The sequence below is a fragment of the Chenopodium quinoa genome, unplaced genomic scaffold (assembly GCF_001683475.1).
Source record: "Chenopodium quinoa cultivar QQ74 unplaced genomic scaffold, ASM168347v1, whole genome shotgun sequence".
Taxonomy (NCBI): Eukaryota; Viridiplantae; Streptophyta; class Magnoliopsida; order Caryophyllales; family Amaranthaceae; genus Chenopodium; species Chenopodium quinoa.
In genome coordinates, this window is record NW_018744290.1 from 2,842,598 (window position 1) to 2,854,536 (window position 11,939).

Genomic DNA, 11,939 nt, shown 5'->3' on the forward strand with positions numbered 1-11,939 from the left:
AACTTTTTATCTGATAATACCCTTTCAACCACATTTCACATGCATATAATTAAATGTACTAATGTTATGCAATTATTCCAATCATACGACATCTAAAGTTTAGCCGTTTTTAACTTTTAAGTAGTGATATGGAGTAGTTATTCTCTTGCTTTGATAAGAAACTAGTGAGTTAATACGAAGTATAATGATTTAGCTAGCATTCAAGTACACAACTATGCCCTATCGTGATTTTTAATGGGATGCGACAGACCAAGTAATGACATCGTTATCAATCATCAATAGAGTATATACTTGAGGACGTTATAATCATATCAACGAAAAATTGTTGCTAAGGGTTAACAAGTCTTGATATTGTCTCTTCGACACCGAAGGAAAAACAAACCGTCATGTGGATTTTCATTAGAAAATTAACTGTAATCAATTATTCAAAGTTTTGATCCCATAAGTGGGGTCGGCTACGTGAACCAAATTTGATTATTCCGTGTAGTCAACGACATAAATCTTCCTCCTCCATCCCTTACGATCCAATGCTTCATCTTCATGCAAATCCATATGCTTCATATCCTTCCTAACTCCTTCCAACCAAGTCATTTTTGGTCTCCCCCTCCCTCGTTTAACCCCTCCATGTTCCCACTCTTCCACTCTTCGAACCAGTGCACCCTCGGGTCTCCGTCTTACATGCCCAAACCAAAGCAAGCGATTTTCCCTTAACTTGTCTGCAATGCCTGTCACACCTACTTTCTTGCGAATAACCTCATTTTTTATTCTGTCTCTTAGAGTGTTCCCACACATCCACCTTAACATGCACATTTCCGTAACCTCTATCTTTTTAATGTGTTTCTTCTTAGAACCCCAACATTATGTACCATAGAGCAACACTGGTTTTATGGCAGTCCTATAGAATTTTCCCTTCAACTGTAAGGGGATGCTTCGGTCACATAACACTCCTGTGGCCGCTCTCCATTTAAGTCACCCCGACTTAATCTTGTGGGTCATGTCTTGATCAATGTCACCATTTTTCTAGATAATCGACCCAAGATACTTAAAACATTCACTCATAGTCAAATCCTTTCCATCCAAACTCACCACTTCATTGCTTGTCCCCCTCGAAAATTAACTTTTTAGCACTCCGAAAAATAATATTTGCATTCTCACTATGAGAGCACAAATTTTGTGCTCCTAACACAAGCAATGCCAAAATCAGTATCCTTTTCTTAGTTTGTTAAGTATCAAGATTTAAAATAAAATAAAATAAAATAAGCCTTAAAAATTTCCAACATTGAGGTGTTTTGTAACGAGAGAGCAGAGCAGGCTATATCATCGCTTACGGTTTAACACACCAAGAGAATTACACAGCAGCAAGAAGAAATACAATCTAAACACGTCTGCATGTATATTTCACTCAATATGACAGAAAAAACACAGATGAGAATACTGATGCAAGAATGCAAGAATACGAAACTCCGGTACAAAGTGAAGTTCAACCAGAGAATAATATGAGTACTGATTAAACTCCAAGGACCGAAAAACATACACCAACCCACTCCATCAAGAAATACAACAGAATGAAGCATTGGAAAACAGAGAAAGATTATAGTTTCTTCTAGCAAAAGCCACACAGTCAGCGTCAAAAAGCTTCAAAATGTGGGCCGATAATTATACACTTCCAACATTTCCTATTGGCTAGTGATACAAATAGATTAATGGAGCACAGCAGCTGTAGCTGCTTATATACAACAAAAAATGCAAAAAATATAGAGGCAAATTAATCTACATACCAAAGATGTGATGTTCTTCAGGGGAAGAATTCCTTCACGAGGATGACACCATAGATGCTAAGTCCAGTTCTTCGTCAGAATCCAACACTTCCTCAAAGTCATAATAAGGATTAGCCTGTCACAAAGATCATATAATATAAATTCAGTAGAAAGTTAACGTATAAACATAGCAAAAACTCCAAGCAGCAATGTTCTGCATAATGAATGTATAAAATTGGAAGAAAATCCCATTTAAAAAGATATATAAAAAGTTGAAAGATGGGGATGAAGGTCAAATGAAAGGACCATATAAATGATGGGCCATTCGTTAATACATTTACAAAAAAATCATATTGTGCGCTGCCTCTAATGCAGGCTATGCACCATATCACTCAAGGAAAAACAGGTATGCCAGTTTTACTAACCAATTGAACAATTTGTACCTTTGGTCTAGGCAAGACTGCTTCAAAGCTGTGGAATATCGGAGTATCAAAATTAGGAGGCTCCAGCACAATATATGCTCCTCTATTTCTATATCTATCTTTTGTTGCCTACAATAGAAGAAAATTTGTTGTAAATTTTATCGGTTAGTTCCAATATAGAGCACTCCAAATCTCCAACTTATTTTTTTTAAGGGCAGTCTCCAACTTAATAATACATTAATACATGACCTACACATGCAACTGCACACCAAAATAAGGCTTATTGAACCAGCACTTAAAAAAGCTTCTTATTACCTCTTTGTCAATTGATATTTCAATCACCAGTAGTGATATACCAACCTTTTAAAGGAGCTTTTACATCTAGCTCGCACCAGCATAAAAAAGAAGTAACTAAATTCATTCACAGCTTCTATGTTTAAAACAACTAGGCATCAAGGCAGGGTGAAAAAGACTTGCAATAAAAATGCTACATGGTCCATTCACCTGTTGACAGTTTTTGTTCAAGCTTCATCAATAAAACTAGATCCTTTTACTCTGTAACTATGGGGAGACCTTACCCGATCCACACTAACCAGAAGGAATGTGAAAAATAAAAATAAATAAAAAAAAAAAAACTAGAGACTTATATTAACCTACATTTTCAAGATATACAGAATTAATCACACCCTATTCATCCATTTTCAAAAGGACGTAACATTTTATTAGTTTCACCATCAATACCTGAATAAATTGTGTGCCATATACATATTGATCAGGGGATGGGCAGGAGATTTAACTTAGCCAATTAAAAGTCCGGAGAGCTTGCACTACAAGATCCTCAAACTAAGACAATCTTCTTGCAAGGAATTTTTTCCTGTTGCAATATTAATTATGGCTAGGCCCGTCACCGATCAATTGCTGGTAGCTTACTAATATGTCTATTTTATATAGTGATTTACCCCCCATCCTTGGTCATATTTAGGAGTATTTTTGGCTCTACAAAGCTATTTTTTATTACTAATATGTGTTTTCTAGTGTTTTCGTAGCTTTGGTATTATTTTATAGGAAATTGCGGTTTTGGAGCATTTCCCGTGATTATTTGAGCCACTACGAGCATTGGATATGGAGCGCACTCATATGACCATCTTCCGAAGCCCAGGACCGTGTTTGAGTAATCAAGCCCAGTGATTAAGGGCTTGGCGAAGAAGAATAAACCAAGGCAATGGACCGAAGTTGTAAAGACCCAAGGAGGAAAAGCTCGGATTGGGCCAAGAAAGAAACCCAATTGAGGAGTCCAAGCTTATGCCCAGTGGACTCACCGAGCGAGAAAAAGAGTCAAGCTGGCACCCGGAGGCGCGTCCAGCCGAGCAGTCATGCGCCTGAGAGTAATTAGGAGTGATTTTACTTTGTTTAGTTGAGGATTTTCTTGCTTTAATATAAATACGCTTTTGTTAAGCGAGGTTAGGGGGGATTCATTAGTTAATTTCCAGATTGTAGTGTTTAAGTTTTCTTAGCAATTTGTTCTCTCAAGAATCTTTGGTTTATGCAATTCATAATTTCCGTTTATTTTGGTAACGATTTCCTTCCCTTTTATTTCTAGTAATTTTATTGTTTTGATTAATTATGTCTTGTTTAATTGCTTTGCTTAGCTTAGATTTAATTATGTGTGAGTAGTTTATCTCTAGGGTTCTTGGGGGGATCCGTAAATAATATGAAGGGAGGATCTATTATTTTTTATTGTTAATGTTTTAGATTAATTTCCTATTGATTGATTAATGCTATGCAATTAGATTAGGCCTGGTTTAATTGTATGAGTTATGCAATATTGATTCGAGATTCAGATGAGAATTGATGTTTAGGCATAGTTTCAATAGACAAGTTAATTTATAAATGGTTAAATCAAGATTCGAGAGATGCGATTTAATACCGTAGATTAATTCTGTGATTGTAATACGTAGTGAAAGCCCTTTACAATTTGATTAATTTATTACATTGATAATTGATTGTTGTCTTTCATCCCGGAGTATTATTTATTGGTGAACCTATACTCTAAGCTTTAGTTTATTGATATTCTTATAATTCTTAATCGCGTTAGTTTAATTGTTTCCTTTACTATAATTCATACAAAATCACAGTTGGTTACTTAATAATTTAGAGTATATTAATTTATTAGGAATAAAAGAACGTTGTTTTCCCGTGGATTCGACTCTACTTCTCTATCTGCTTTAGTTAAAAGACTTAGGAATTACTTTTGATTAAGTGATACGACTTTATCCTATCACTTACTCCCCCATCTCTCTCTCTCTCTCTCTCTCTCTCCCCCTATCTTTATAAGTTAGCTAAGAAAATTTATAGAATCATTAATGTCAATAAAAGCATTAAAGAAGAATACAAGTTTGGCAAGAAACCACAGGGAATCACATGAATCAAAGTTGCAGATTACATTCTAGTGCTAACATAAATATACGCAATATTTTGAACATTAAAGAATGTAATTTAGCTTGCTTTGTACAAAAAAGCTAGAACAAATGTGGCTTATTAATTTGATACAGAAGGAGCATATCACTTAAGTCTTAAGGTACAGGATTTTAACTTATTAGAAAGTAAATATCTGTAAATTATGCCCTTACTCCAATCAGAAAGAATTACATTGTTTCTTCAATCATACTTAGACAACTTAAGCCATATGGAGTATAAACCAGGAGGATCTTGTGAATATATACTTCGGGAAACGTCATTTTTGTATAAAAAAGAATAAAAAGCAAATCCCTTCACAAATTTAGTTGCATTTATGTGTCATAAGATGCATGCTAATGGTGATTTTTTTAATAAGGATACAGAATGAATACCTATAACAGATAAAGAGCACATGCAAGGGGCAAGTACAGCACAGGTTGCCTTAAAATATCAAAAAAGCAGGGCACATGCAGAAGATCTTGATAATGTTGATAGCCCATGATGAGGAGATAGCACATGGAAGAATGTTCTCCATGATAAGAAAAACAAGAGCTTACATACAAATGCTTTAATCAGTAACCTTGACAAACTTCCCAAAAAAGGAACATCAAGCATGAGCAGATGACATATGTATCCTAAATTCAAACTATAAGAATTCAAAACATACAATACATGAAGACAAATACAGAAAAGGCAGGATATGTAAGGAATGGAAATTACCTGGAACTGCGGGTAGTCTGGAGCACTGAACAGAGTGATAACCTTTCCAGACTCCACATCATGATCAATAGTGTAGCCTTGATCCATTCCTGCAAGATCGGGCCGTTTTTCCCTTGCATCCGGGCCTTCATGTGATCTAATAATCAACTGTCATAAAACAAATGTTAATGGTATCTTCAATACTAGCACTCTAGTAAACAGTTGTTACAACTAATTGGGTAGGCCAGAGAAAATAGAGCAAATGTTTTAATGACAATCACGCTAAGTTGCTAACAATAAACTTTGAAAGCAAAGGGCATAATAAATAAAACATAAAATTTTGCACCCAACAGTTATAATGAGCTGGCAGAGACGACCATCTTATCTCCATCAAAAGTGTTAAATTGAATATCAGATTATTCTCTTATCACTATGGAACAAGAAGCTGAATCGAATACACAACAGCACCACTCCTCACGGATATAGGAGGTCAAGATACACAGATGCATGGTTAGGGCCCCAGGGAGACTCAATACACAACTTCATTATCATTAACTCATCAATAGAGAGTGGCTCTAATAGACCCACAAAAAAGTAGTTGTGGTGGTTTGTAAAATCATGCCATGATACTTGCTACTGGCTATTATTTTATCAAATTGACCACTAAGCAACCTTAGTGGCTTGTTATGGCAGTCATTTACACACAAAGGAACTAGTAAAGATCCAGAGGAGAATGCTTCTTTTTTACTCCAGCTTTTTAAATAACTAAAACCCAGCATTTCTCCAGTTACTCAAGGTGCTAACATATTTGACGATAAGTTCGAAATTAATTTTGTCTCTTTTGAGCTGATGAAATAATGTCATAACAACCAGGAACTTCAATGTAATGTCTGCTAGATGCTGCATCTGTGCATCACAAGATTCACAACCAGTGGTTTCAATGTCCAACTTCCAATGTGTGAATTTAGAAGGGGGCCTATGCATTTCATTGTTTTACCTTTTATTGGTTAAATTATCATTTTGCACTATGTTAAAAACTGAACAAAACTAGGAGAATAAGAAGATTGGCAGTCACCTTCAGATTGAACTTTTTCAAAAAATTGTCAGTGCAATCAGGACCCCATAAAAGTCCAATGCCTCTCTGCGCATTTGGAGAAAGTCCAGGTTTCGGTGAAGGATCAGACCACAATACATCACCGGGTATCAGATTTGAACCTTCCCAAGGAGGGTCCAGAACTATTCTTCGAGCTCTAGACAATTCCTCAAAGGAGCCAAGTGACAACTTGTCATCAGAGTTTTCCTCAGAATTGATACTAATCTTCCGGTTTCTTTTCTTGCCCTGTTTTCTTTTGGATGGAGGAGCAGTTACACTCCTGAAAACGCCTCCATGAGCAGTATAAACTTGACCAGCTATAACAGTTGTCAAAGGAAGTCCTTCAAAGCAACCTAAACACTTGCGGTAGACATGCTTCCCTTGACTGCCATACTTGGTCATAACTTCTTTTTCAAATCCATAAACACCGGTGCAATATTTGGACTCATGATTTCCACGGAGAAGATATACTCGATTGGGCAAATAAATCTGAAAAGGAAATATGTTGTTTTACAAGAATGCATAAAAATGAATTAACAAGAAGGAAATCTAAAATAGAAAATAGGAAAGAAAATTGTATCGTAATGAATGAAGAATCCCCCCCCCCCAAATCCCAATTTTCAGTCCTTTGTGGCATTTAGAGATGCCCAAGCTTAGTGCAACACCTCAATTAAAAAAAATAAAAAATAAAAAAAACAATCAATAAAATCTTAGACCGCCTAAGTTGTCCATCTATAAATTGCATTGACCACTTATGCTAGAAAAACAACATTATGAGCTCATACAAGCTAATTAACAATTAATAAGAATCTGCCCTCCACATCAACTTCACGCCTATGCTCCAGAAGTCCACAACACATTGCCGCTCCTATGCTCCAGAGCGCCAGAAGTCCACAACACATTGCCGCTCCTATGCTCCAGAGTCCAAAATGCTGTTCAAGGCCTTCTGGCCATCTATAAAGCCACAATTTATTTCCCAGCTTAGAAACACCCCAGCAACTAAGAAACTGGAGATATCAAATTAAAAAAATAGTATCATCGGGTATGACACAAGTCACACGACAAAGCAAATGTAACTAAAGATGAATGAGAATCCATAAAAGACCACCAGGACACTCATCAACTGACTTATGCTAATAATTATACTCAAATTTAAGCTCCGGCATAGGAGTCTACAAGTCCAAGCTATTCCATAAATTTGGCATTTGATCTTCATTATTTCAAGATAATCTTACCCACTTCCAATCTTCAGCCTAGCTTTCCATCTACCGAATTACATATCATATACTTAATAACCTCTCTCCAATAACTCAATGAGTGCATTCCCATAACCCTTAGAATTAGGGCAAGTACGTATTATCTACAATATGTCAATATATGATATCATTTTCTAAAAGCAAAATTTCTCTAGATAGATAAGATAACAAATACAAGCTAATCCGGTCTCCGTCCCTCAAAAGTCTGAATTACTCACCAAAAAAGCATAGAGATTTACCTAAGCCACCAAACTATAGCACTTACCTATGTGGTGATAACAGATAAGCACAATGACCCGAAACCGAAATGGTAACGAGCTGAGATTACAAATACACATTAACCAAAGCCAAGCGAATTCATCAAAGTCTAATTCAAACTGAGTAGCACATCCCAAGTCCCAAATTCCCAACCATGTAAACCAGCTAGATAACTACAATTAAACTCCAAAGTACAATAACATGAATATAAATTGATCAAAAATAAGAACAAATATACATCAATTTCAACTTCAATTCAAAAAACACCGACAAAATTATCAAAATCAAATTATAAAAGCAAAAATTGATAATAAAATGAGTAAATTTCAGAAAGATAAAAAGATACTGCCATGAACAGACCTTCCAAGCCAAAAGCAACACAAACGTTTCAAACCCCCAAGCACCTCGATCAACATAATCGCCATTAAAGACAAAGATCCGATTATCAGAAGGTAACCCAGCATTATTCAGCAAAAAAATTACATCATGCAATTGCCCATGAACATCCCCAACAACAACAACCCTAGAATCGGAAGAAACATCGTCAATTCTCACACAATTGGGTTCTTTGTGAAGAATCTTCGACCCACAAAGGATCAATTTATCGAAATCAGGGACCGGAAGAATGGAGGGAAGATCAGTAGGAGAGAGATTGCGTGAAGACCAATCGAAAGAGAACATAAGATTAAGGACCCAATCTAGGGTTAGGGTTCCATCTTGCGGCCATTGAATTGGGGGTGGAGATTGATGGTTCGTTGCAGTTGTTGATGCAGAAGAATCTGAATCGAATTGCATAGTGAAGTGGTGATGAAAGTGATGAGTTGTTAATTTCTGAAGTTGGGTTAGTTAAGTTTGAGGTTTATTGTGATTTTGGGAGCTTTATGTTCAAGAAGTGGCCATTGGGTGTTTGGGTCAATAATTGGGTCACTTTTTTTTTGCGGAAATTAGGTCAAAAATGAGCTTGAGCTAGCTTAGAGCTAGGGATTTGATCCACGAAACATGGATTCATCTTCCACATGATAGGATAAGCCACACTGGTTCGAGTTGGAGTGAAAGGGGTATGAAACTATGAATGTATGATTGATTAAACTTGCATTGTCAAGGTTGGTTTTGTGGTCAAACTAAGCTAAATTGATCAAGTTTGTACTTACAAGTATTATTGGTATTATGTTTCTTCCAATGTTGCAAATTGCAATACATCTTTAGGTAAATCATCCAACCAAACTACATGTTCCAATGGGATGGGACGAGCTAAGTTTGGATTAGATTGGCTAAAATAAGGTTAAATCAAGTTGAATAAGTTAAGATAACTTATGATAATATAAAATAAATTGAAGATATACACTAGAGGCGAAGCTAGAAATCTTCAATTACAAGGGCCGAAGTTAGGAATCATAAGCTAGAATTCAACATAATCCACTATATACTTGCCTAATCTTCAATGAAACTTTTGGGCCAGGGGGGGGGGGAGGTTTCGAGACCCTTGCTAGAAACCCCTGGCTGGCTTGCTTCACCCCTGACATACACCCCAAAATTTGATTTCATTGTGCTTATTATCATACTAGTTTTGTGTCCGGGGTGATGCCTAGATGGTTGATAAAAGTTTGGATTGAATGTTAAATGCGGTCATATAATCTCTTTTGATAATGCAGGATATTTAGACATACTAAACTGAAAGTATTTTTACCAAAACTAAAATTATTTTTCCTAACTAAAACTTATTTTCACTGAATCCCTATTATTTTTGTAAATAAATTAGATATATTATAAATGGATCTAATTTTAAAGAACTTTTTTAAATGAATTTTAGGATGGAAATAGTACCGAGTTATAAGATATTTATTAAAAGTTATGATTAATTTTGCATATATGAAATATTAAAATTATATCGATAATAAAACACTATACAACATTTTTATCTCTAAAAATTCTATCTAAACTTAACTTACCTAGCATCATGTGTCACAATAATACCTATTTATCGCCTACGTGGCGTGACACTTGGCGAAAAACTGAAATGACAAGTGTCGCTGTCTCATGGCCTGACTGCGAGACCGACTATATTTATTAGTGACTAGTTTTGTGCCCGAGCGATGCCTGTGTTGATGAAATTTTAGGATAAACTTTTTGGCTTAGATATTTATTAATACGGTCATGTAATCCCTTTTGATAATGCAGGATATTTAGACATACGATATCCTATCGCTTATTTATAGAATAGTGTACTTTTTGTAGTTTTGTTTGTAAATAGATATCTATAGTATTGACTTGAAATTATTGTTATTAAACTTAAATTATTTTTACTAAATTGAAAATATTTTTACCAAACCAAAATTATTTTTACTAATTAAAACTTATTTTTACCGATTCTCTATTTTTTTTTTAACTAAATTAAATATATTATAAATGGATCTCATTTTAAAGAACTTTTTGAAACGAATTTTATGATGGAAATCAAACCAAGTTATAAGATATTTATTAAAAGTTATGATTAATTTTGTATATATGAAATATTAGAAGTATAGTGATAATAAAACTCTATACAACATTTTTATTTTAAAATATCTATCCAATAATCGTTTACTTAGTATCATATGTGTCACAATAATACCTATTTGTTGCCTACGTAGCGCAACACCTGACGAAAAACTGAAATGCTAAGTGTCGCTGTTTCGTGGCCTAGCTGCGAGACCGGCTTTATTTATTAATGAAGTGATATGATAGAAAATCACACATTTTTCATTTGAACAAATATTTAGGTTGGATTTCCTTAGTTATCTCAATTTAATTATTTTTAATTTATTTTCTGTTACAAGAAACCTATGTAGAAAGAAGATACTTTTCAATTTCATTTTGTTTAGTGATACTATCTCCGTTTTTTTTTTAGTTGACACGTTTTTTACTTTAACACTATTCACACACTTCCCTTTAACCGTGTTTTGTGATTTATACGTAATAAAAAATGTAGTCATGTGGGGTCTTGTTAGATTCGTCACGATATATGTTTTCAAAATATCAACTTTTTATAATTTTTGCTTTTCAAATATTAAAAATATTAACGATTGAATATATGCATTGACAAACGTGACTAAAGAAACGTGTTAACTAAAAAGAAACGGAGGAAGTATTATTTATAGGTACGGAGCACCATCGGTGGGCGAGAATTGATTCTCCGATTTTGGTGCCACCATCAAGAATTTAACTAACTTAGCTAATTAATTTATTTTCTAAAAAGCAGAAAAAAGATCATTCTCAATTTCATTTTGTTTAATGATATTAGTAGTTGTTAAAATTTAATTTTTTAGAAAATTATACAAATAACAAATGACTTAGATGAAATATACTTACAAATCTAATTACCAACCCAAGATTTGGGATCGAATTTCTTCTACCATATTACCCTAAAATTGTTATTTGACTCTTTAATCCAATTATTAAAAAAATAATAATAAAATTAAGTAACATCGATCCTCAATATTTTGACGGATTGATTGTAGCCTATTTGTAGGCTCAGTGGCAGATTCATGTTGGGTTCAAGTGGGTTCATTGAACCCCCTGATTTTTGAAAAAAAAAGTTTTTTATTTTTTTTTAAATTTCAAAAACCGCAAAACAAAAAAGAGAGGATAAATACAATTTTTTCTGCATAAATAGAATAGGAAATCAAGCATTCAAGCGTAGCTCAGTGAAACTTGTTATATACACCCAGGTGTACCGTACATCCATAGATATTTTGTTCTCATTTTGACGATTGTTTTTCATTTAATCATCAAATGAAGAGCAAAACCAACTTTGGGTTAATTAGGTGTACGATACACCCGGAAGTATATAATAATCTCTCTCAATGGTAGTTTGGGGTGTGTGTGCACCTTGCCCTATATAGAGTAGGGGTTTGAGTCCTATTGCATTTACTTTACAGCCTTTTTAATTTCCCCCCCCCCCCTTTGCTTCAACTAATTCTCTAAACTCTCAATATTCCTAAATGTTCTATCCTTACAA

The 11,939-nt window shown here is 34.6% G+C and overlaps 1 protein-coding gene across 2 annotated transcripts; it reads right to left on the bottom strand.

Moving 5' to 3' along the window:
* Positions 1-1,474: 1,474 nt before the first annotated feature.
* Positions 1,475-8,828, bottom strand: LOC110695301 (serine/threonine-protein phosphatase 7-like). Of its 2 annotated transcripts, XM_021872559.1 has the most exons (5): positions 8,303-8,822; positions 6,411-6,917; positions 5,357-5,503; positions 2,201-2,308; positions 1,475-1,893 (listed from the first exon to the last, which is right to left on the bottom strand). In XM_021872559.1, the coding sequence occupies exons 1-5, from the start codon at positions 8,735-8,737 to the stop codon at positions 1,813-1,815; spliced, it is 1,278 nt and encodes a 425-aa protein (XP_021728251.1). In that variant the 5' UTR covers positions 8,738-8,822; the 3' UTR covers positions 1,475-1,812. The 2 variants fall into 2 exon arrangements, with proteins under 2 accessions (XP_021728251.1, XP_021728252.1); XM_021872560.1 differs by lacking the exon at positions 2,201-2,308 and having other exon boundaries at positions 8,303-8,828.
* Positions 8,829-11,939: the final 3,111 nt, after the last annotated feature.